The sequence below is a fragment of the Oryzias latipes genome, chromosome 3, assembly GCF_053564925.1.
Source record: "Oryzias latipes strain Hd-rR chromosome 3, Olatipes_Hd-rR_3.1".
NCBI classification, from domain to species: Eukaryota; Metazoa; Chordata; class Actinopteri; order Beloniformes; family Adrianichthyidae; genus Oryzias; species Oryzias latipes.
The window spans coordinates 28,613,378-28,640,868 of NC_136239.1; the positions used below are offsets into that span (position 1 = coordinate 28,613,378).

The window sequence follows — 27,491 nt, forward strand, 5'->3', positions numbered from 1 at the left end:
AATCAAGCTAGGATGAAAATGTGGGTTCCTAGATTATTATTTTTTTTACAACCCCTTACAGTTGAAGTGTACATTTAATGAACATAACGGACCTCTCTAATTTTCTTTATTTGGACAATTTTCAGAATTTGTGACTGTAAAAATATGTATCTTTTCTTTACTAAGAATTCAACATTTCTACATGTTGGTACTCAACTTATTTTCTTCATTGACCCATTTCCTCATTCAAAAGAATGCACATTCACACCCTGGAGGTGGGGGGATATTCTGCCTAATCTAATCAACTACAGGCAAATTATAGTTCAATGCCCTACCCATGAACACTGACAGGTAACTGGAGAAGCCAAGAATCACTTCACCAGGTCAACAGCTGGCAGAGGACTACTTTACCTCCTGAGCTTCAACCCCTAAATTGTAAATAAAAATTAATTAATTATTGTTAATAAAAATATTACTTCAGTGATGAGAGGCAAAGACATAAATCCAGAAAATCCAAAAGTTATTTCATTTAGATATGATCATGGCCATTTTTTCCATTACTTGTTCATTTGGATTTTCCTTAACTGCACAAAGCCTGAACTGCAGTCCCCACTGTTTACAATAAATTAGGTTATATTGTGCTGGATGAAAATTTAATGATCCCCGCCAGGGATGTTAGGTTATAGCAGGACAAAATACGCAGATACATGTAAAAAATTGGAGTTGTCGAAGATTTTGCCAAATACAGTCCAAAAAGGCAATGCTACAACATAAACACAACCACAGATCATCCCTAAAAAAAATACATCCCTTATTGCATCTGCCAGAGAGAAGAGCATCAATGAATTTAAATTGATTTTCTTTCTCTTCTTTCTTTAAGATCACTCACAGACACTTCGTTTTCATTTCACTTTGGAATAAAAGAGGAAAATAGACTTGCTTGTTTTCATTACAGCGCAAATGTCATTTCAATAGAATTCATCCGTGTCATCTGCGTCTTTCCTGGTTTGGACAAAGAGGTTAAAAATAACCTGTGTGCTCCTGTCTCTTTTTATCAAGAGAATACACACAATCCAAACACCACGAGCAGAAGCAGATTTTTTTTCAGTTTTTTTCTTCTTGTCAACTGATAACGGGAGAGGAAATCTAGAACGAAAAGAAGGTGTTTGGGGGGGGGGGGGGGGGCAAGAGGACAGTATGTTCAAATGGTTTCTGAAGATTACTCAACATGCACAAGAGTGAAATCTTTGAGGAGGCAAAGAGGAGAATAAGATGTATGATTCACAGAAGGAGAGGGATGTCTGATTCTTCATATCAGCACACATAAAAAAAAACACTGTGTAATTGTATTACAAACAGCCTGCAGGCAACATATATTAAAATCCTTGGAAATGACAAAAGGCTGAAAGAACATAGCCATAGAAATAATGAGAGGAGGAAATGCAGTTTTATTTACGTTCACTTTGAACTACAAATGACCCTATGGAACAGCAAGAAAGGCTTTCTGACTATCCCATGACCACAAAAACATGCTCTATATGGGGCCTATTCTATGCATCTGTACTCTTGCTGTGGTCTCATTTATGCTTTCATTATGAGGGTTAAGGACTTTTGCTCAAGGGCAACGCAGATATGGTAATGAGGGGACGGAAGTTGGTTTTGCCCAAGCTTGATTTGTCCTCAAAGTATTTGCTTCTCTTACATCTAGTTTTCGTGTGTTGCCTATTTAAACCAAAAATGGAGTCCAGTCATTGTCAAAAGGGGCCATTTTTGGCAGGTTAAACTCGTGCCAGTGGTTTAAGTGACTTCATGGCCTCTTCCTCTGAGTCAGATAAACTAACAACCAGAAACACAAACAGGATCAGCAGCCAAGATGATACAGAAGAGCTTATTCGACCGATGCTGACATCATATTCAAAGCCGGAAGGATAATCACTTACAGATAAACCTGTTACCAATTAGCTACTTAAAAAAGGAAAATGTGGCAGAAACACTTTTTTCAACATAAACAGCAAAGCATCACACAAAAAGGACTCTTCTCCAGAAGTTAATAAACAAAACAAAATGAAATAAAATGTTCTGATCAGATTGGATCTTATATGGGATGGGATTTTCTAAATAAAATTATTGACTGAACTTTTAAGCTTTCTCTTAAGCATGTTCCAAAAATTTGTACTAAAACTTCCATCGCTCAAATTTTTTTCATTGGCATTTAATTTTTTGCCTTCCATTAACTGATGTATTTGTTCTTTTCTCCTTTGTGCTAATTGAAAAAAAAATGTGACTGAAGAAGTTTGTCACCAAGTCTGTTCTCAATCATCTGCCAATGTAAGACTCCGATCCAGAGATGCTGGATCATCTTGCCATAGCTTACTGCACTTCTTGTGCAGCAAGATGGAAAGCAGATTTCCAACAAAATTAAATTATTTGACAAGAAAAGAAATGCCGTGAAGAGTTTTCTCCATCTTGGCAATTCCCTCAGTGTGCAATAATGTCTTAATTATGACTCATTAGAGAATTATGTGACATTTCCAGATACAACTCTTGCTATTTCTGGTGTTGCCTATTTTTCCTGTTTCATTCGTTTGTCTTTGCATACATTCCCACTTCTCATTATTTAAATCAGTTCTTCTTCAAGATAATCTCCCGTCTAGATCCAGCCATGGGTTAATCTCATGTGGCTCCTTCCTGATACAATAACACTAGGGTCAAAGTCAAAATGAAAACATAACAGCTGCTTTTTCTGTTCTCAGCAGAGACCGAATACTCAAGAATAAAAATGCATCCCAATTATACCCAGACCTGTACACCCAATTTGAATTCTGTACAAACACACCCCTTCATGTATGTGAATGCACATAATAAAACACATTTAAGTCTACTGGAATTTCCAAAAGTTGTTTAATTCTGGATAAGCCATAACGCTGTCATATCAGAAAGAGTAACATTAAATAACAAATAACCCCCAAAGAAAATATGTTAATAAACAAAAAATAACAGAGCAGCCATCTGTGTCACAAGTAGAGATTTAAAGGTAGTCAGGTATGCAAAAAAAAAGATCACTAACTAAAAAAAAAAACTGTAAAAATCACTGAAAGGTGCTTTTCAAATATATTTAAAACTTACAATGAAATGAGAAAGCACAAAATCGGAAAGTTGTTTTACACTATTTTTGATTTTAACGAAATTTCTTTTTTCATGCAAACTCCACCTGAGGCTTGAATAAATCCCTGTTGACCTTCCGGCCCTGCCTTTTCTGCCCTCAATTTCACATTTTTGATCTACTTTTCAAGGGCAAAGAATGGAGCTGAAGGTGAAGGAATGAACTGTCAGAATCAGGACAGTCATGACTTCAGGATCAGCTCTCAATTTTCTTTGCTGAAGCAAACCCATTTTCCTGATGCATAGACCTTTGGATGAGTTGATGTTTTTTCTTGACTTAGTAAACTTAGAAAAGAACAAAAACTTTTTAGTGTCTTGGCTTTTGTTTGTCTTAACTCCTTTGGATTTTTTTTATTTTATTTATTTTTTTAAAGATAATTAATGAAGAGAAAAGTAGTTTGCCCTCTCTGGGTGGGCGGAGTGCTTCTGCCCCAGGTGGAGGAGTTTAAATATCTTGGGGCTTTGTTGACAAGTGAGGGAAGACTGGAGCGTGATATTGACAGGCGGATTGGAGCAGCGTTCATAATTATGCAGTTGCTGTACCAGTCTGTTGTTGTGAAGAGAGAGCTGAGCCAGAAAGCAAAGCTCTCAATTTACTGGTCGATCCTCGTTCCAATTATCACCAATGGTCATGAGCTCTGGGTCATGACCAAAAGAATTAATTGACGAATACAAGCGGCTGAAATTAGCTTTCTCTGTAGGGTGGTTGGGCGCTCCCTTAGAGATAGGGTGAGAAGCTCGGTCACCCGGAGAGATCCCGGAGTAGAGCCACTGCTTCTACACATCGAGAGGAACCAGTTGAGGTGGCTCTGGCTGCCTCCTGGACGCCTCCCAGCAAGGTGTACTGGGCATGTCCCACTGGGCGGAGGCCCCGGGGAAGACCTAGGACATGCTGGAGACACTACGTCTCTCGGCTATCCTGGGAACACCTCAGGGTCCCCTCAAGGGAGCTGGAGGAAGTGGCCGGGGGGAGGGAAGTCTGGGCATCTTTGCTTAGCCTGCTGACCCCACAACCCGGTCCCGGATGAGCGGAAGAAGTTGGAGGATTTTGTTCATGTTCTGTTTTCAGTTTTCCCACTGTCTATCACACAAATGTAACCTAACAATCCACAGCTGTTTTCATTCATGGTAATTGCCCTTAGCATATACAAGTGCCTGGCTTCCATTCCTCCTTGTCAGGTCATCTGCTCCCTCACCCTTTTTGCTGCTCCCTCAGTCCATGTTTTTTGGTCATGTTTATGTCATTTTAAGTGTTTAAGTTTCTGCCCCCGATTTGGGTTCATACCACACCGGTTCCCGACAGTCTTAAAAGTAAGGTGCGCACACTTCTTCTTTGTTCAAACATGTGAACATGCCAGATTGAATAGAAACTAATAAAAAAAGATGGGAACTAACTTACAAAACTTTTGAAAACGTTTTTCAAGGAAAGAATATTTTTCTCAGTCTTTTTTGGTGTGGCCCATTTTTAGCCATTGTTTTAAAGGTGGTGTTGTCCTTCCTCTTCCCCCCATTCAAGCTGTCAATCTACAGCTTTTTAATGGGTTTGCTGGCTGTGTTCCATTAGGTAACAGACGTGGTTAACTTTTCTATCATTTTATGATAAAGTCCTGGGTTAAGTGATGTCAAGTGATGTCTAGACATCAATGTGACAACCTTGAAGCTCAAGAGCTGTCTTTAAATTGACTTAATACAAATTGATGGGTGGTATAATTTTACCTGCCCTCCACATCTTGTGCAACCATCAATCAAATTAAGTCAATTAGACACGAAATTCTAACTATGAAAAGGTGTATCCAACTCAGATGGTATGTTTCAATTAAAATCAAATTATGTACTAAAGAGAGATGTAGAGACTTTACAGAGTGAAAATGAACAGTTGAATTTGGGACAAAAATAAGAAAAAATAGAGCACATAAAAAGAAAAGTATGGGGGACAAAAAAGGAAGCACACGAGGGGTGTCTGACAGTCCCAAGTGCTTCAATTATCACTGTGTGAGTTATTAGGTTTGTGCACCGACCCCATATGAGAAAACACACAAACCTTTAAATCCTCCTTAAACATTGAGTCCACTCTTCTTCATCGTAGGTGATTACTTCCTTAAACCATCATTTTAAATTTTTGCTTTTTTTCCATCCATGAACGTCTTGGGGTAGACCTCTTTCCTGGCAGCTCCAACCTCAACATCCTTTTGTCCCTCTTCTAAATGGTCCAAATCATCTCCATCTACGTCCTTGCATTCACTACTAGAACATCTAACTTTAGCTGTTCCTGATGGATTAACTCCTGATCATATCCCTCATCGTCACTCCCAAAGAGGACCTCAACATCTTCAGCTCTGCTACCTCCAGCTCTTCCTCCTGTCTCATTCTCAGAGTCCCTGTCTCTGCTCCGGGAGTCGCTCTTACCACCATTTTCTACACCTTTTCTTTCATTTTTGCTGAGATTCATCACATTTGAAACCTTCCTCCATCTGTTCCAGCCTCCGTGCACACTCTTATTCACCTCTTTCCCACACTCTCTATTATTCTGGGCTGTTGGTTCTTAGTGTTTAGTCCTCAACCTTCTTCACCTCTGCTCCTTGTAACCTTACCGTTCCACTTTGGTCCCTCTCGTCTGAACACAGATACTCTGTCTTGCTTCTGTTGACCCTCAATCCTCTCCAGTGCAAACCTTCACTTCTCTATATGTTCCTCCACTTGCTCCCTGCTCTTACTTTGATCACAGTGTTATTGTTAACCATAGGGATTCCCCTATAACTCCATCTGTCATTCTGTGCATCACCACAGCAAACACATAGCGGCCCATTTACGGTAAATGGCGTATACTTATATAGCACTTTTTCACCTTAATTAAGGTCCAAAGCGCTTTACAGTCACAGTTCCTTGCTCATTCTGAACTTCTTCAGTCCACCAACAAGTCTCATTTTCTGTTTTCCTCACCCCAGATGACACAGGAAGCACCTTCCTCCTGGTCTCCCTGATCCCTTTAGCTGTAACTGCTCAGTCATCTGGGGGAAACTCTTGATCTAATAAAATCCATTTGATACAAAAATAAAATTAACTTTCCTTGAAGCAAAGAATAGAACTACTAATTCAAAAGTCTCAATTTACCTTTTTGTTTCCAAACTAACTTCCAAGTTAATCTTTTTTTTCTTTAGCTTTTTTAAGAAAAGTTCTTCTCACAAGCTAAGAGAAATAAAACTTACTTGGAAATTACTTCAGCAAAATAATTTCCATTACCCATTACGCCTGAATGTTTTTTAACTTTGTATGAGTTTATTGATCATGTTCTTTACATACCTTTATACTGTTATAAAGGTATAAATGTGTTTTTATAAAGAAGTAATGCCACTGTGAGCTATTTTTGTTAGCTGTTGGGCTACAGCCTCCTTTTATTTGGATCACTAGTTCTCATAAAGCTCAACAATGCTGTCCATGACAAATGACGACCTGGGTCAGCCAGCAGAGTGAGGATTTTCCCAGTGGCTATTACTGTTTCTAAATGTGAAGCCTCTCTCACTACTTGAACAAGCGCACACAATAAATAAATATTACTCAAATAAATGACAAAACAGCATTTATTCATAGCATTAAATCTAAATCAATAGTTTGACATCAGCGAATAATTAATTATTGCAATTTTTAGATCATTTTTTTAGTCTGTGTATGAGTAATTCTTTTAATTGATATATAGTTTTCAGAATGTTTCATAGAGTAAAAATGTACAAATAAATCAACGCAGCAGCACACTGACAGTTCTCCTCATCCATCCAGCTGTTTTTCCAAAGATTAACTGTGGAACAGTTTAGTAGCAAGGTGGACAAAGTAGGTGACCTTAAAATGTATTCAAAATCGCAGCGAGCGAGCTTCATTGTCATGGTTTAAAAATATATCTGCCCATAAATACTAGAATGTTATTGACTGTAAAATTCCCCTATCTAATGCAGAAATTCATGTTGTTTTATATTATTTTATTCAGTTGCATTGTTTATTCAGTTTTTTGTATTACAAATGTTTGCTCCATAATAACATTAATAATGTCTCTGTGCGTTATGATTAAATTGTATTGCATTCCTCTTTATAAATATCCTATTTACTGGTTTTTCTTTGTGTCCTGTTGCAAAGCATTCCGTTTTAAAATTCTTTAAGTGGGTTTTATTCAGGTTAAACTATTTAACAGAACACTAATTCTAATTTTTTAAGCTTATGTTTTGATACCTGATTTCTGCTAAAGGTACATCTTTGTTGTTTTTGTCAGTCACAAAAACCTACAAAATTCTTTGGTCAGACTTTGAGAAATCTTAAAGGTGTTACAGGTTTTCTCAGTCGCTTTAGTACAATTCTCAGATCAGAATGAAATTCCCAAAACTATTTGTTCAATCTTCACATCATGATGTCACTTGTGCACATCATATAAGGAGTTTCTCACTTCTTTGAACAAGTTGCAATTGCTTTGGTACATCCATGCAAATGATTATGCACAATTCTCTGCTCTTTGCTACATTATCAATTGTTTATGTCATGTTGATCAAAATGTATTATATAGTTCACTGTGCAATAGTCTTACTCCTCAAAACACCTAGTCATTAGTTCATCGTATAAGTCATTAACTGCAAAATGGTTGACCAAGTTGTCAAAATGTGACAAACATATTTCGCTGCATTGCAAGAGAGGATATTCACTGTGATGTGGATGAGAATTTGTGGCCTAACATACAGGAACGACAAGAGGTGTAGGAAGACCACACCAATTCCTACTGCACTGCCTGTACTGTTATACAGAATATTGTCCTATCTTTTTTTTCCCTTTGTGTTACTGTTTGCAGTGGGTTTTTTCTATGTTGGTATGACATGGTCTGTCAACAAATTACAATATGAACAATAAAAGTGTAAATGTGAATCTTGTCCAGTCTCTTGCAATCAAACAAAAAAGGTATAACTTACATTTTACAATAATTGTCATCCAAACTTTAGCCATGGTTTACATCAGAACCTCCCTCTAAAGTACACAGTTATATTGACAACATGACTAAGTCATTTGACTGTCTTGTTCATAGACAATGACACAAGGACCTGACATTCTGATGGCACTGACATGTTCAATGACATAAAGACTTAGTTTTGAGAGATGAAATAAAGATTTTGAGCAAGTTACAGGCTTTTGCAAGAAATCCATAGTGTTTTGCTGTTTGTACAAATTGTTTTGAGAAATGCACACACGTATTTGCAAACTTCAATTCTGATCTGAGAATTGTACTAAAGTGATTGAGAAAAACTGTAAGCAAACTGCTTAGACTTAGTGCCATCTAGGACTTTGTGACTTTGTTAAACACCATAGCAAAGTACAGTTTGTTAAATGTATCTATGATTTTCCTAAATTTAAGAAAAAATACAAAACGTTTTTCATTGTTTAGAAAAACCTGCAAAATTAGAAAAACACGATATTTATGTTTCTTGTTTGTTTTCCAACCGTTTCGGGGGAAAAGCTCTATACTGTGCTGCCTGCAAGACACACACAAGAAAGCGCACACACACACACACACCGTCATGGATCTCTTACCTGATATGGATAAAGTGTAACACCTCCATTAGTTCGAGGATGCGCCTGCAGAGTCGATGAACTAACAACTGTTCCGTTCCCATTGTTACTGCTGATGCCACTGCTATTCACTAGGCTATTAGTTGTTGTTGCTGGTTGCTGTGAGGCAACGCCCGCTTTTGCTGAATTGGGAGACCCAGAATTTCGTCTATCTGCAGCCCCTCCAAGACCAAGAGAGCTGGGCTTAGACCCCAGTCTGTGCCCTGCTCCTTGGGATTGTGGGACTGCTGGAGCAGGACTGGATGTTTGCCCTGCTAAGGGACTCCCATGGTTAGAGTTTGACAGTCCATGGCTTGGGCTAGGTGTTGTGGTCTGGCATGGGCTTGAAGAGAAAGACGAGTGGGGAGGATATTGAGCAGCAGCAGAAACGGCAGCAGATGGGAGAAATGCACCGGGCCATTCCCGAGATCCAAGACTTCCTGGAGCTCCATGAGAGCCGTATCGCCCAATTGGTGCTGGGGGGGAGGAGGTGGGAGACAAATCCCACTGGTCAAGAGTGAGGACTATGCGCACAGCCTCCTGTTTGAGTTGAGTGAGATGTGTGGCGCAGACATCGCAGCGACTGTCACGTTCGTTCCACGCTCGCCGAGAACTGTTGGGCACCTGAAGCTTGTCGTGGAGGAGGAGTGAGAATGAAGGATCCTAGAAGAGGAGAGAGAAATGATCTGGGTATTAGAAAATAAAATCAATAACCCTTACTATAGATGTGTAAACACAGCATGCAGTTACATGCACAGAAATACTTACAAAGTTAAACAAAAGTAAAAGATAAGAGTGGTGACAGATGCTAAAAATAACAAAACCAGATTATAGCAGCCTTCAAAAATCATGCACTAACACATAGAAGCTTACAACAAAATACTGATTCAAAGAAGAAAAAAATAATCTTATTCTCCCTTTCACTTTTTTTTTTGTAAATCTTTGGCAGCCTGGCATTTTGTGTGGATTACATTGAATTAACTATAAAGTATGTGGTGTAAATATTCTAATTAACTTGGCGTTAAAGCAGGTTTTTTATTTGCTTTACTCAGAGTCTCAAGGTTTAATTCAACTTTAATTTATAACTAGAATTTACTAGCAGCAGAAACAGGTATGGACTTGCAGAGGTTAATAGCTTGACAATTAGTTTCTTGCTATGAAGAATTACTACATTTATTTCCCATAAAAAGCCAGTAAATAGTATCTGATGGAGAGTGTGGACTGAGCTGAAGGTCACACAAATCATTTCTTGTTCAGTAATGTCTCAGAAGTTCAAAATAGTCATAAAAATAACAAGTGTAAGCTGCCCTCAGGTTTAAACTGTCGTGAATGACGGGATTCTCATTATTCTCATCTGAACTATACAAGCAAAATGGTTTTGAGCTTCTTCGGCATTGCTTAGAGTTGCATTTTTATATCAAACATACAACGATATATGATATATTACCGTCAGCAGCAGTCCAGCTTTTTCTTACAATGTATACAAATTATTACTTGTTTATTCATCATTGTATTAAGTGTGGAAACCCCAAATTTAGGAGAAAAGGGTGGTCAGAAGAATAATCAGGTTATTCAAATTAAATAATAAGTGATGGATAACTAGAAAAATGGCCAAACTCTTTAAATACCACCTGCACAAAGGAAACAAAAAATAATTGCAATAAAACATAAAAGAGACCGCTTTGTTAGTTACAATTATAAACCAGCTTTGATTGGAACCAGAAATCAAACTTAAAATGAAGAAAAGTTAGCCAGATGACCAAACACCTAACCAGGAAGAAATAGAAAAGTTTGTTTGCATATGTGTGTGGTGGGTGGGTGAAGGGGTTGAGAGAGAAATAATCTGCCTCTGTCACTCATCTGGAACAGAAAACATGAGAACATTTATCCTGAAATCCTTACAAACCGATTCTGCTTCTATTGATCTTTCATGAAAACTTTGGAGGTCACACAGTATCATGATGCAAGTCTACTTCTTAATTTTCCACCAGCTCAGATGCAGTGCACCATGTTATTGCTTCCTTGAAAAATTAAAACCCCATATTGAAAGGGTTCTCACCCAATCTTGGAAAGATTGTCTTAAATTTTTCCACTTGTGCCATGTAAGATCAGCTATCTAGAAACTGTTAGAGACCGTTTGTTACTGCCCATCCAAAACTGATGGAAGGCAAAGAAAAACTCTTTTACATGTAATCCCAAACACTTCCCACAGACAATCAGAGGAAACGTGTACTTCATAAAGATGGTCTCATATTTATTCAAACTGTTTTTTTTAAAACACTGATTCTATGTGGTGACTTAGGTCATTTTATTCTAAAATGAACAATGAAAGTGTAATATTTGTTTGATTGTGAAATTATAAAATTCCCAGATTATAATTTTGGGCTTTGACCCACAGATTGAGCTGGTATTTATGTATTATATTGTTGTTGTTTTTTACAAATTTTGAAAATACCAGAACTTTTTTTTTTAATTTGTTTAACTGGTTATGCTTGTAACCCTTGTGCTATCCTAGGCACTTTAACATTGGGAGTGGGGTCATCTAGACCCCACTAGACAGTGCTCTGAACCTTTTTTCTTCAATGATTTGTGATCTTCACTGGTATTCATGGATTACATGAAATCCTCTTCACCTTTATCCACCTTTATCATGGTAGGGAGAACATGTCAATGTAAGGATCGGGTCATCTGGACCCCATAGGATAGCACAAGGGTTATGAACTCTATGCTATTGCACACTTTATAATTGAAGTGTGCAATTGTGTATTTTTATTCCTTTTTTCTGTTATGTGTCGCCAAGGTGTCTTTTGTTGTAGATGAGAAGTAGATCTCAACTGACTTTGTAGAATAAATACTTTTTTCTTTAAATAACATAATAACTATAATAAAATCATTGGATGAAAAGATTTAAATAGATAGTTTTTAAAGAGCTGTAGAAGCAGAAGGTTTTGCTTTCAAAAAACAAGAATAATGATGTCCTTTACCCAATAAGTGATGAAGTGTTAGTTAGTGTATGTCTTGCAATTCCCTGAACCTTTTGGCCATTTTTCCGCTGGCAGGCACAGAAATACAAACAGTGAGGGGGGAAAATTGGAAAGCTGCCACTTTTTATCAATCTCAGTAATGGCATCAGTGTGTGTCCAGCTTGCTCCACCCCCAAAGACCAGCTCATGAGCGCAGACTTGCAACCATCACTCTGTGCCACAAAGATGGAGAGAGGTCCAGGAGCAGAGAGAATTTTCCAAACTTAGTGGATCTGAACTCTCCTGCCCTGTGGAAACTTGCAGTGAGAGTCACTAAGGCCACTGGTCATTTGGCTTTGATGTCGCCTCCATCTCCCTTCTCTCTCTTTGTGTGTCACTCGATTTTTGTCGACTAGAGCTCAGGCCGTGTTTGTCTACCTTCTCTGAAGGAAATAAATTGCTTGGCTTTCTGTGGCACTGCTGCTACTCATCGAGTCACTCAGAATACTGATGATGGGTAGAGGTGGTAAAAAGAAGGTCAGGGATGCTGCAGAGAATGTAACACATTATCTAACCACAGTTTTGTCAAATTGAGCTAAAAAAAGTAAGAATCTCCTTTTATCTGATTTTATGAAAAAGTTTAAAGATATATGTTTTTAAGAAGTTTTCCAAACTTACCGGTATTTCTTCTGTGGACTGTTATATTACTGTGGAAGTTCTGGATGGAGCCTTAATATCATAAAAGTGAACAAGTGTTGGTTTATGCGATTTTGTTTGTGGAATCTAGAAAACTCAATGAAAATCTATCCCAAATAGAGGTGTTGTAAATTGTACTCTGTACTTTGTTAAAGAAGTCTTAAAGGGCCTATTTCATGCAAAATCCACTTCTGAAGATTTAAGTGTGTTAAAATGTTCCTTCCTCTCAAAAAGAAACCCCAAAGTGATATTTTGATCTGTTTGCACATTTGAGTATTCCTGCGCTCTGAGCACCAGCCCCTCCCAACCCACGAAAACAAGCGGGTTCTCATGCACTGACGTGGACCAGTGAGAACAGCCCCTTCAAGGAACAGTCTGCACTGCCAGCACTGCCCCCAGGCCAACAAAAACACACACTTACTCCACGGAGCAAGCGGTGTTTGGCAAAAACGCTTAGTGGGTGAGACGCAGACACACTGCCGAGGCCGACTCTAGCCTAACGTCATGAAATCAGGCGGCACTCACAAGAACAAAACCCTGTGCCTCAGAGATCCAGTAGTGTTACTTACGGGTTGGAAAAGAACACTGGAAAATAACAAATATTTAATTGAAAATATAAATGTTAATATATATAGGTATCGGTAATATGTTATCATTTACATGATAATGGGGCGGCAGTTGCTCAGGTGGTTGAACAGGTCGGCCATAGAATGAAGGGGTGATCCCTGCTCCCCCCAGCTAACCGTTGGACTGTCCTTGGGCAAGACACAACACCCTCCCTCCACTGTTGCTCCACTGGTGTCTGAATGCGTATGAACGTCCTGGTGATGGTCCGAGGGGCCGCAGGCACATACTGGCAGCCACGCCTCTGTGGCTACATCAGTAGCTTACCATCACCAAGTGGGAATGAAGACTGAATGACTAATGGACACTTTGAGCATCTGGAAAAGCGCAGAGAAATCCAATCCATTATTATTATTACTATTAAATGGATATGGTTTCATATAAAAGGCTTAAGCATGATACAAGCCCTTTATCAGGCTTTTAATGTAAAAACTTTGCCAATGTCTTAACATGGCGTGTACAGGGCTCACATCCTGAGCCCTGTACACGCTGTTAAGTAACCACATTGCAGTGCGCTTGACTGACTGTAACTGACACTGTAACTGAAAAGCCCAGATTGATTAAATGTTCTTGTTGTATTGATTTCCAGTGATGACTTGGCAGTTATTTCATTTCATTCTTGTTACAGCTGTGGTTTATTTGTGGATTATTTTTCTTTTAGCTCTGTGGAATTTGATTTTTTTTTTTTTGTGACAGAGTGGGACCTTGCTGTGCTATGGGGATCTTTGCATGTCCTTGTGTGATTGTTTTTAGGCGTTGTTTGCTAAATGGTAGAGACTGGGGATTGGTCCAGAACTGATAAAGGTATGTCTAAAATCCCTAATTTCTTCGAGGCAGACACTACCCACTAGTCCACTAAGCTCATCTAACCAGTTAAATTTGTTTTTGTCATTTAATTTGACCTCATTTTTAGATGGGATAGTATAAGTGGGTTTGGCCGAGTTTGTGTTGCTTTGACCTTTGGTTGACCCTGAAGTCTTTTGGCTTGATATTGTTGTTTTTATGAATTATTTTGTTATAAAATAAGCATTTTTTTGCATACAGCATAGTAGTTTTATTTTGTGCTAAACACTTGAAATTGAGCAATTTTTAAACTTGGCCCCCAAAAAACAACATTTTTTAAACTAATTTACAGGAATTAGAACAAAATACTTTTGATGCAAGACAAGAACATACTAACTTTTCTTAGGCAGAATGTTAATTGATTTCACGAACATTTTTAAAATCCCAGTTGCTCTAAAGGACAGAAATCCTATAAAGCAAAAACCTGCCTGTCTGTCTGTCTGTCTGTCTCACCCTCACCCTCTCAGGTTTGGACTCTTGCCTGCACATATATCTTTTGGTTTGTTGATTCAACCTGGCAGGTAGCTCTCACATTAAGAAGGCTACTATACCATCAGATGAAATGACTCTTTGTATATGGACACAAACACAGAGGTCTTGTTGATTTGAGAACAGGTAACTGACTTGTTGCAAATACTGGTTTACTTTTGCATTTCTCTTGGTATTTCACTTCCAACTGAAATTTGCTCCAAACCCGTCACAGAGGTTGCACTGTCATACATCTGTACAAGTCCATTCAGTTAAACGGTTTGTGGAGCACATCAACTGTAAAATATCCTCTATGAGAAGTGCTTTCAGATTAATCTGATTTGACTTTCCTTCAAATGTTTGTTTTCTGTCAGCTATTTATCTCTTTGTCTTTAAAATGTCTGCTTGATTAGAAGATGTGAGTGATTTCTGCTTATTGATTGAACTAGCACACGCACACACACACACACACACACACACACACCTACGGATGCATCTGCATGGCCAGGGTCCTGCATCGATTAAACTTCAGGGAACAAAGAGTACAAACTCATCATTTTGATTTGTATTGTTAATCTGTTGTACGCTATACTCGGATGATCAACTGAAAGGTCTAACATGAAAGGCAAAGGGAGTTTCAAATGTGTTCATGTACTTTAGTGCTGGTGTCAAAACATCATTAAATCTTCTTCCCACAAAAAAAAAAAACAAAAAAAGCAGAACAATTTGGAAGAGTCGGAAGTGTCAAAGCACTCAACATTGATGTAGTTCAGGACATAATATTATAGAATAGAAGATAGAATAGAATAGAATAGAAGAATTTTAGTGTTTTTTCCTCCTGGTGTCTTTTGTGTAGCAGAGTTTAATACTGTTGACAGTAAAAAGTAAATGCCTTTATACATGTTTATACAAAATAGGCATTAATAATTTACTCCTTTCCCATTACGGTAATTGATGATGCCCTTAAAAAAGGGAAAATTTATTTCTGTATGTATTTAATCATTGGTTGGTTGATTGATTGATTGATTCATTGATTTCAAGCATTGCAGTCAAAGCAATAAAGAGTTTACAAAAATTTATCAAACTCATTACAGAAATGATTAAATGCATAGATTAATAAAAGGTAACTGAAGTTGTATGTATTTGTGTCCATTTACCTTTTACTCCAGAAATTAAGACCTGTGAGTTTAACTTTCTTTGTTCTTGTTTAAACCTCATCTTTGTGTTTGAGTTTTTAGTTAGAGATGTTCTGTCTTGTAGTTATTTGTTTCTCAGTCTTGGCATTTTCCTTTTTTTTTTTTTGGAATTCTTGTCATTTCTGCATTTATTTTTAAATGTGTTTCCTTGTTCAGTTCCTAACCACAATTACCCATAACCTGAATAGATTTGGCCTATTCTATTTACAATGTTGCTTGAAATAATTAATACTTTGAGGGTATAGGTAATTTTAAGGACCACTGTAGATCTTTGTTTTTTTTGTACCCTAAAAAATAAAGGAATAAACTGAATATTTATTATTTCAGCCAAGCTCTAAAATCTTTTTTTTCCTTCTGTGACCAAATTTAAATCCATGCCAACTGTGATTTTTCATTAACTCGATTATATGAGTTTTGATCAAATGTAGTCTTCTGACTCAGAATTGGATTATGATTGATCATGACAATTTAAACTTAGTGTTGTCACTTTAAGCTTTTAAATGACACATAATCATAGAACCTAATTTAACTGCATTTCTTGAGTCAAAATCTATTTGAGATTTTTTTTCTTTAACTGAACATGATAGTGTAAGTAGACTAAACTAAACTGCAAAAAAGATTATGATAGAATTTAAGCAGGAAAACTGTCACTTGGAAATTAAACAATTACTTTTCTTTGACCATACATCCATAAGTTGTGTTGCATGAATAACAAAAGAAAGGTTGATGAAAAATATATACGATAAATTTCAAAAATTGATGTCTGGTGATGGCGGACACTGTCCTCATGATGGAGAATCATAGCACATGTTTCTGTGTGAGTGATTGAGATGGGTGTTTGCACAGAAACAAGGTCAGTAAACACACAGGTTATAAATGACACCACATAGATCAAACAAATGGATGAGCACACACTTACAGGACAAATGTTGCACTGCTGTCCCATGGGAGGACATGATTCTTTCACAACAATTAAAAAAAAATGTTATAAGGATTTTCCAGCAAGACAGAGAACACATCATACTGATCAATTTATGGTTGGAGAATGTATCTTTGGAAACCTTCATAATTTTCAATGCATCTAAAAAAGATTTTTACTTGCTGACATCCTTGTTCAAGAAATGAATTGTAAATCATGCCTTCCAATTAACAGCCCAAGCTATATAAATTGTTCCAGCTGGTACAGAGTTAAGTCTTCAGATGAGCCCCTTGCTGTAGAGTAAATGAGAAAGTCGGCTGGAAAAATGCCTGGTTTTTATAGCTGCCTCCATCTACACCCCTGCTCTGTGCTGTAAACAAAACTGTTGTCTAAAAGCTGCCCACTTTTTGTGAAATCCCTGCTCGCTGGAGCTTGTTTGTAAATGAGTGTAAAAAATCTGTACATAAAGTCTCGCTCTTACATTACCATCCCATCTGTGAAAGAATGGCATTGTAAATAAGGTATTTGCTACAAAATCCAGACTGAGTGTGAAAGTGATTTAATTTAGAGAGTTAACATAGCTGCCAATGAGATGAACATTTCCATTTGAATATAGATGAAACGCTTGGCCTTGTTATAAGCTCATTCGATCTACAATGTGATTTATGCAAAACACTGTTTTCACATGAGATTCCTTCTATAATTCTATAACGCCACCCTCTACTCCCCTTTTAAGAGACATACATTAAGCAGTGTTTTCTGCTTCCTGTGTCTGACATTAACATGCACTGTTGGCAGTTAAAAAAAACTTTTTTCCATCAGGGGCTGACTAAACATTAATTCTAAAACATTTAAAAACAGTGAAATGACTGGCTGCTTTAGGACTTTTAGCTATATCAGTGTTGTGGGTCTTTATGATCATCTATGATCATTCTTGATAAGCTGGTTCTACCTGCTGTTCAAGATCCAGAAGTGGCTGTTTCAAGGAGATTTCTGAATTACCATACCATACCGGCTCATTTTGATTCATGCTCTGAATTAATTTCCAAATTTAAATTCAGATTGTGTTGTCTTCCCTATTGGCAGAACACATCAGATTATTCACATTATTGCACCTGAGAAGATTAGAAGTATCTGACAAGGAAAAGAAATCTCTTCTCGTTGCTCCTTATAAGTATAAAGAGGGTCTTGAGGTAGGTCTAGTGTTTTATTTGCTACTGTGGACAGGGTTAATAACCAATTTCAGTTATCTGTTGATTTCTTGTCTAAACCTCTCAAGACTATAGGCATCCCCGTGTTGACATCATATTTTGGGTTACAATAGTTAATTCTGTTTATAGTGGACCCAGTTAATTTAATATATTAATATATTAATTTTATATATACTAAGATTTTAATATATATATATATATATATATATATATATATATATAAGCAAAAGTGTACGCTCAGTGGCAGGGTCAAAACAGCCGAGCAGACCCACCAAGGCTAGAAACTGAACAGTACTGCTTTTGACACTGTGGATCATAACATTTTAATTGAACTTCTTCACAATGACTATGGTCTCTCTGGGTCAGTTTTAAATTGGTTTATATCGTATCTTAGTGGAAGAACATTTAATGTGGCTGTCGGTTCTTCAAGCTCTGAAATTAGAGAAATAACTTGTGGCGTTCCCCAGGGTTCTGTACTAGGCCCTATTTTATTTATTTTATATATGATTCCTCTTGGGAAACTTATTAATCAATTTAGCCACATCTCATATCATTTATATGCAGACGACATCCAGCTCTACTGTTCTTTCACGGAAAATGATTACTACAAACTACAAAATTTGCTGAATTGCTTAACGAGCATTAAAACATGGCTGAACAGTAATCATTTAGTCCTAAATACTCAGAAAACCGAGGCACTTATTTTTGCCCCTGAACATAAAATCCCGTCCATCAGTCAACGCCTTGGGTGTCTGAGCTCTTCTGTCCAGTCAAGCCTCATAAATCTTGGGGTGTCGTTTGACAGGTCTATGTCTCTGGAAAGTCACTCAAAACAGATAGTGAAAAACTGTTTTTATCATCTGAGGAACGTGGCAAAATTAAAAAGTATTTTGTCTCGATCAGACCTGGAAACAATTATCCACGCCTTTATTTCCTCTCGTTTAGATTACTGCAACTCTCTTTTTACCTGTTTTAACAAACGTTCCCTAAACCGTCTTCAGCTTGTCCAAAACTCTGCAGCGAGGCTTTTAACAGGAACAAGTAAACGGACACACATCACTCCTCTCTTGTCTGCTTTACATTGGTTACCTGTCAAATTTCGAATCGATTTTAAAATTCTATTTTTAGTTTTTAGAGCCTTGCATGGTCAAGCTCCGACATACTTATCTGACCTTTTAACCCCATACTCTTCGGCCCGATCATTGAGGTCTTCCAACCAGAATCTTTTAAGCGTTCCAAAAACCCGCTATAAGACTAGAGGAGATCTGTCATTTCAAGCTGTTGCTCCTCGTCTGTGGAACTCCCTCCCATTGTCGTTGCGTCAGATCGATTCCGTTGAGTGTTTTAAATCTCAGGTCAAGACGTGTTTATTTAGGAGAGCTTTTAGTTGATTTAGTCCTAGTTTTACCACGTTTTACTGTGTTTTATTTTACTATTATTATTATTGTATTTTATTACTTTTTTGTGTGTTGATATGCTTTTATGCTCTTTGTAAAGCACTTTGTGACTTGCTCTGAAAAAAGTGCTATAGAAATAAAGATTCTATTCTATTCTATCCTATTCTACTGGAAAAATATATGGGAGACAGAGACAGCACATAACAGCAATGCCCAGTGGCTGGTCTCTCTGAGAAAAGAACATAGCAACCTCCCTGAACAGAACCAGTAACCATCACAGTGGCAGACATCCAAGAAAGAGTCTCAGGTATGAAGAACTGGACAGCACCGGGCCCTGACATGATACATGCCTACTGGCTAAAGAAGCTAACCGCACTCCACGAGCGCCTGGCAGCACAAATGAACCAGCTGCTTAGGGATGGGACTCACCCCGAATGGCTAACGGAAGGGCGAACGATCCTGATCCAGAAGGATCCCTCAAAGGGTACAGTCCCATCAAACTACCGGCCAATAACCTGTCTCTCCACAACATGGAAGCTCATGTCAGGCATCATTGCAACCAAGATAAATAGGCACATGGATCAATTCATGAGTAACACACAGAAGGGCATTGGTAGAGACTCCAGAGGAGCCAAACACCAACTCCTGGTGAACAGAACAGTCGCTCAAGACTGCAAGTCACGACACACCAACCTGTGCACAGCCTGGATTGATTACAAGAAGGCCTATGACTCAGTGCCACACACATGGATCACTGAATGCTTGGAGCTGTACAACATCAACAGGACTCCAAGAGCCTTCATGGGAAACTCAATGAAGCTGTGGAAAACCATCCTTGAAGCCAATGGGAAGCCACTTGCACAAGTGTCCATCAAATGTGGGATATACCAAGGTGATGCTCTGTCCCCACTGCTGTTCTGCATAGGTCTGAACCCCCTCAGCCAAATAATCAACAAGACTGGCTATGGATACCGACTCAGAAATGGGGCCAACATCAGTTACCTCCTCTACATGTTTGACATCAAGCTATATGCTAAGAGCGAGCGTGACATTGACTCCCTGATCCACACCACCAGGATCTACAGTACTGACATTGGGATGTCATCCGGGCTCGAGAAACGCAGCCGGATGGTGACAAAGAGAGGCAAGGTAGTCCACACAGGAGGGGTCTCACTCCCAGAAGGAACAATAACAGACATCGAGGACAGTTACAAGTACCTTGGAATTCCGCAGGCAAATGGCAACCTGGAGCAGGCAACAAGGAAATCCGGAACAGCTAAATACCTCCAACGAGTAAGGCAAGTCCTGAGAAGCCAGCTCAATGGCAAAAATAAGACCCGGGCAATAATCAGCTACGCACTGCCAGTTATCAGATACCCTGCAGGAATAATAAGATGGCCAAAGGAAGAGATACAGACCACGGATGTTAAAACACGAAAGCTCCTCACCATGCATGGAGGGTTCCATCCCAAATCCAGCCCCCTGAGACTGTATGCTAGCCGCAAGGAAGGAGGCCGAGGATTAGTGAGCGTAGAAGCCACTATCCGGGATGAAACATCCAAGATCCATGAGTACATCAAGCTCAAGGCCCCAACTGACAGTGTGCTCAGGGAATGTCTCAGGCAATGGAGAGCAGAGGATACAGTGCTGGAGGACAGATCCTCATGGGAGGACAAACCCCTGCATGGGATGTACCACCAGACCATAACTGAAGTGGCTGATATCAAGAAGTCCTATCAATGGCTAGAAAGGGCTGGCCTACAGGACAGCACTGAAGCGCTCATCCTGGCAGCTCAGGAACAAGCCCTGAGCACCAGAGCAATAGAGGCTCAGATTTACTACACCAGACAAGACCCAAGGTGTAGGCAGTGCATATATATATATATATATATATATATATATATATATATATATTAGGGTTGGGCGATGTCCCCTAATTTGGCCGTTGACGATGTTTGCTGTCAACCATCGGGATGGACGATGACATCGTCGGGGGGGGGGTATTTTTACATTTTTCGTTCTTATATAACTGCTATTCGTTATTTTGCTTTTTTCATTTTTTTTCCCAACTAATGGTTAATCCGCGATGATCCAGTATAAACTGAGGGAAGTGACTTTAACAGAAAAAGTAACAAGCAAAATAGAAAAGAAGTGGTCCGCTCCCGCACTTAACTAGCGAAGTGGACCGGCGGAGGGCGGATTTACAGCTTTATGTTTGATGGGAAGGGGGGGGGGTACATGAGCGGTATGTGTGGGAGATTTAAGACTGCGATCCGTCCCGCAGCTCTAGGGGTACGAGCTATCAAACTCAGAACCGGGTCTAAAAGTGTGTGTGTCTGAGCACAGCTCGGATCGTCAGCAGACACACAGCGGTTTGAGCATCAAAGCAGAAATGTCACTCAGTCCTTAGAAAACATTCAAACAATCACGTGGATTTGTGTTTCCAGTCGTGTCCCGACTAAATAAAGGCTGATGTTATTCACAGCATGCAGCGCCACCCAAAGCTAATGTTGTTAGCCCGTGTTAGCATACTGCTAATCCTGGCTACGTTCAGAAAAAGCACTGACCACACGGATTAAAATTCAAATGATGAGCGAACAGGTGTTTCATAATAACCGTAACATTATTAAAAGCACGTTTAGAAGATCGTCTCGTATTTTACCGAGCTGACATGTCAATGTATATAGCTGCTCGCCGCTGTTATCGTTTTGTATTGAATTGTTACCTTCAATAAAGTTTGGAAAAAAAGCCGCTCGGCGGAAGTTGTATCCTCTTCCGGTTTTCAAACTGCGCATGTGCGAATACTGCGCGTGTGCGAATGATTTATTCCGACCGAAATTGTGACCTTAGTGAACGTTTTTATATTCTGAAAACATTTTTCTGGGCCCATGTACACGGTTGGATTCTAATCCGACCATTGATCCCATCAAGATATTTTGTACATGTAACCGCGGCTTATGATGTCGACGCGCAACGTGGCGGGGGCGTGGCATCACGATGGTGGTCTCTCCATCGGGATGTCAGTCACCCATCGGCACAACCCTAATATATATATATATATATATATATATATATATATATATATATATATATATATATATATATATATGTATATAGTTGAGACTGGGGCAAACAGACATTGAAGGTTTTTGTGACAATTGAGTGTATGGCTGCCATCTTTCCAAATGGTTGCCATTTTGGATTTTTCTCATGGCTAACATGCTTTCCTGAAAGAGAGAAAACTTGGTTTCTGGAAAACTGTATGTTTCTCTTGCTATTGTGCTTTCTACTGTCTGTCTTTTTATGTACTTGTGATGTAAGCAAAAAGACATCCAATTACAAGCTTGCTTCTACCAAATCCGGTCAGTTACAATTGGCTGAAGGTGAACCACAGTGAGGGAAATATTTTCTGTGCATTAGACAAATGATAATCCTGTTATGTCAAAAAGATTTTGCTTTTGTTGCTTAAAATGAAAAAGTAGTAAGCTCTAAGTAAGAAAAAAACCATTAAACTGTTTCGTATCGCCACAAAGTATTGATTCCTGCACCATGCATCAAGATACGCATCAGATCATGTGAGCAGCAAAGATACACACACCTGACAGAAAATTACACAATGTCAGGACAGCAATACAGTTTTCTATCAAAAATAAGCAGCTGGGCAGGAATATTTTGGTCAAATCATCTGAATTTACTGAAATTAGTGCTAAGACACCTGAGGACACGGTTTCTGTAATAAACCCATCAACCTGCTATTTGACTTTGCCAATTAAACTCTTAAAAAAGGCTTTCAGGTTTAAAACTTGATGCTCTGGAATTTTTTAAGAGCTCGCACCAGTTCGGTATTTTTCCACAATTACTTGTAAATGCTGTTGTTAAGCCCCATCTGAAGAAAAGCAGCCTGAAACCTTCTATGTCTAACTATACAGGCCATTTGTTAAGCTCCCTTTAATTCGAAAGATGAAACAGCAATTTTTGTCCAGCTAATCAATTTTTTTAACACAAACAGTCTCTTAGACAAATTTTAAAGTGCTTCAGATGACAACCCGTAGGACTCAGAAATCTTATGTTCAGACTTGATTTGAAGAAGAGGATTCCTGTTAATTCCTCTTCAGGCTGGACTACTGTAACATTCCTCTGTCTGCTCTTCTAAAAAAGGCTATTAGAATGCTGCAGATTATCCAGAATGCTACTGTCGGAGATGTATCCAGAACCAAACAGATCTTATCACATCTCTTCTCAAGTCTTCACAATGGCTACAAATTAAACAGAATTGTTTTTGATGAACTACTGCTGGTTTTTAAATCTCTTCAGTTAAAAATATTTATTTCAGACATGTGAAAATATATGTAGAACAGCAAAACAAGACAAAAGTACATCAACAACAGAAATCCAAAAGGGTGTGAGAAAAAGAAAAATCAAGATTCTCATCCCTGTACCCAATGTCATTATATTCCTAAACCCAGTACTCAAACTATCAAAGTTTAGAGCCCTAGCTAAGAGTAAAGTCTGTTACAGCTTCACGTGTAATTCTCATTTCCAAAAACACCCAAATGAATAACACAATTTCATTTTATAAGCAACGTTACAAATGCTAATAGTTTGTTTGGTATATGTACATATTTATCAATAATCATATTTCTGTATGTATACATAAACTCTTAGGTTTGGACATTGTTTTAAGCATTTAATGGTTCTATTCCACAGCTTCACTCCACATAGTGAAACACAAAACCATTTTTTTCTATGCTTTATGTATGCGAAATTTATTTTTTCCCTAATATTGTATTTTTCCTCTCTTTTAATAAATAACCTTCGGATATTTGTCAGTAAAAATTGTTTTCTGCCTTGAATATTACTTGAGCTGTACAATACTCTACTAGATCATAAAATTTGAGCAATAATGACTGCATGAATGATTTGTTCGTGTGCTCAAGGTAACTGACTTTGTGTATGACTCCTATTGCTCTCTTTTAAAGAATTGAAAGTGAATGTAACGTTGGTTTATAGTTGTTACCCCAAACATCTACACAATAAGAGAAATATGGTAAGACCAGTTTTGTTTTATTCAACACTGAGATACTTCAGGACAATTTAGTTTGTAAAACCTAATATGCCCATTCCAGGTCAGTTTTTCATCAATTATAACCCCAAGAAGTTCTTTCAAGTTTCACCCCATTTATGTGCATGTCAGTGTTTATATTTTTACCATAATAGTTACCAAATAACTTAATTTTTGTTTTACTTAACGTAAATTTAGTGAAGGTTTGTTTACATCAAACTATATCTTCAGTTTTTCCATCTCCTTCTTAAAATTTCTGGGTTGCTGCAAATCATCCTCACCACAACAAATATTTGTGTCATCAGCAAATAAAACTAACTTTAATGTATTAGAAACCTTAAATAAATCATTTATATACAAGATAAATAATATCGGTCCGAGAACCGACCCCTGAGGGACTCCACAAACAATGTCCAAACATTGGGAAAGAGCACTTCCACCCTTTACAAACTACTTTCTGTTGCTCGAATAGCTTCTGATCTAGCCTAACACTATCCTCCTATTGCCATACCCTTACAATTTATTTATTAATATTCTGTGGTTAATGGTGTCGAAAGCTTTTTCTGTGTGTTGTTGGACTCAAAAATCTAATTTGTGGTCCACAAATCCAGCAGAGCTCTAAAATTTGCTGAAGGAATCAGCTGGGAAAACCAAGAGTCAGAGCCAAGGTGAAGGGTGAAGTTGCTTTCAGCAGCTATTCTGCACCCAGGTGGAACCAGCTGCCTGATGAACTCCCATGTCCACCATCCATCCATTTTTAAAACCCCCTTCATCCCTTTTGGAATCACAGGGTTGCTGGAGACTATACTACACCCTGGATAGTTTGCCAGCACAGGGTCAGACCCTCATCAATTGTGTTTAATCTAATATTGAAACATTGATCTTTTCTGCTGCCTTTATAAAAAATGCACTCTTACAGATTTGTTTACTCTTACACATTTTTTACTCTGTTTCTTTTATTTTCATTTAAACATCATGAATATAAAGCAATTTAAATGTCTATGAATGAAATTGCTTTGCTTTACCAATACTAAGTTACTTCAGAAAATCTTCCAGCTCTCCAACCATAATCTCTTCATTATCTCAGTTTTAAACAGATACTTCAGTCATTCTTGCAGCTTTTTCCTCAAACATTTTATGTCCCTCACATAACTCCTGTTTTACTAAAATCTTCCCCTCTTTCTAAGCTTTCACCTCTTGTAGTTTGCCATTCTTGTCTGTCTCTTCTAGCTCAGACTCTGTCGTTCTTTTTTACTCTGACAGTGATAAATTTCCTGTTGTGTGTGGGTAATCCATCTTGCACCCCACACCTGAATACACACTCTACTACACCATTTCACTCCGTTTCTTTTCATTTTTTTCCCCCCACAAAAGTTATTCACTGCGGTTATCCCTCCATTCCAAGGTTAGTGATGCTCGCTAGGGAGCAGGTGAAGGTAACTATCTGCCTGACAACCCTGGTTGTACACGCATGCACACAGGTGAACAACTGAGTCGAGACAAATGGCACATGTGCACACTCACACAGATAAAATGGGATATTAAACCTCAGTGTGCCATTGCACATACGGGCTTGTCCTTTTGCTGCAGACAAGATGACCTAGTGACCGATAAACGCACTGATTCTATGTTCTGAAATTGATTCAGTTTCCTTGATTTCTCCCTTTTTAATTAATTGGACTGTAGTATTATAGGACTTTTGTTGTCTGGTTCAAACCACATTTATACTACAAGGCACATTAATAACCAAAATGCACCGAGCTCTACCGTCTACTCTATACCATACATTTTTACAGGCTTCCAAAGGGATTACTTGCCCCCCTTGTACTTTATTGTAAGTCATTGAGGTTGAGTGTCAATTAACTGCAAATGTGTGTCTTAATGTATGTGTGTGACTTTAGTCTAACTTCTAGGCCCAAAAGCTTTGTGGGGCCTTGCTCTCTGTTTTGTGCTTTCAGGTGAAGGGGGAGTTCTGTCCTAATTCTCTTTCAGTTCCAAGGCGAGGGCTAAGTAGCTCTTATAATTGAGTGTCATTCAGAGTTACTTTAGCAATGTATATTGATTTCTCCGATCGACACAAAAGATGATCAATAAATTCATATTCTGAAGATGCCAAAGTCATTGTTGAGCTCTACCACAAGTATTAACAACAGTTTTTAGGTCAAGCCCTCCAACTGTCTGAATTCATGGAACTCAAGGTTATCACACAGGGACAAATATTTGATGCTTGATATTGATACGAGATACTAAAAAAAAGATAATCTTTGTAACGTCATACCTACTTAAATAGTAAACTTGGTACTTCAAACTTAGGACTCATGGGGATGCAAGTATTAAATGTTTTCATCCGCTCCACACTTAATTTTCCATCTTTTGCATATGATATTAATGGTTTTACTATTGAAAAAAGTGAATCCAAAAAGATTTCTTTTGTTATGTAGCAGAACATTATGAAGTCGTAGAATTATGGCCAAACCTTCAGATTGTATGTCTGTGTGTGATTCATGTCATCTCAAATATTCAACAAAAAAAAGGAAAAGCTTTTAGATCTCTTATAAAAAATTCATCTTCTTCTAATCCGTTTGTTCCCTTGTTCCCTTCTAATCCGTTTGGGGCAGGGGATACCCCGGAAAGGTCGCCAGTCTGTTGCAGGGCCGCAATCACACATCCAAGCACTCTCACATTTAAAATTTAGAGTAACCATTTAATCTATGAAGCCTGTTTTTGGACGGTGGGAGGAAGCCAGAGTCCCCGGAGAGAACTCACACATGCACAGGAAGAACATGCAAACTCCACACAGAAAGGTCCCCCATTGGTGGTCTGTTTCAGGACTTGAACTGGGGGCATTCTTGCTGTGAGGCAAGACCGCTAACCACGGCGCCGCCATGCAGCTCCTCTTATATGACAAAAAAGGCAAAAACAATGCTAAACATTTTGTTAGTTTTCAACATGAAACATTTATTAGTAAAAAATTAGGTGCTATACAGAAGGTAATCTGAATGTTTCTGAATGTTTTGAGGACAAAAACTGTCAACAGAAATATGCACAACATCAGGTGTTGTAAATACGGGTGATTTCATACAATATTTTTCTTTAAAAAAAAAAAAATATGTACAATATGTGCATCCATCTTTGCAAAAGTTCGGATGTTGTTTGTTTTCATGGGCAAAACGCAGAATCGCTCTTGAGGCCGACTCTAAGATGACATCATGTCATGGGCAGCACCCACAAGGGGCAAAAAGGCAGTGCCTTACTTCGACTTCGGAAAAATGAGTTGCGAAAATTCATTCATTCATTTTCTTCCTTTTGTCCCTTTCGGGGTCACTGGGCTGCCGGAGCCTATCCCGGCGACTTGTGGGCGAAGGCAGGGGACACCCTGGACAGGTCGCCAGTC

General features: G+C 38.4%; 1 protein-coding gene across 1 annotated transcript in view; it reads right to left on the bottom strand.

Annotated features, from left to right (window-relative positions):
* The window catches only part of kif26ba (kinesin family member 26Ba), a 97,901-nt gene that overhangs the window by 55,923 nt on the left and 14,487 nt on the right, over positions 1–27,491 (bottom strand). Inside the window, exon 3 of the mRNA XM_011492476.4 lies at positions 8,701–9,381. Coding sequence (XP_011490778.1) covers positions 8,701–9,381 — 681 coding nt within the window. The remainder of the gene's footprint in view (positions 1–8,700; positions 9,382–27,491) is intronic.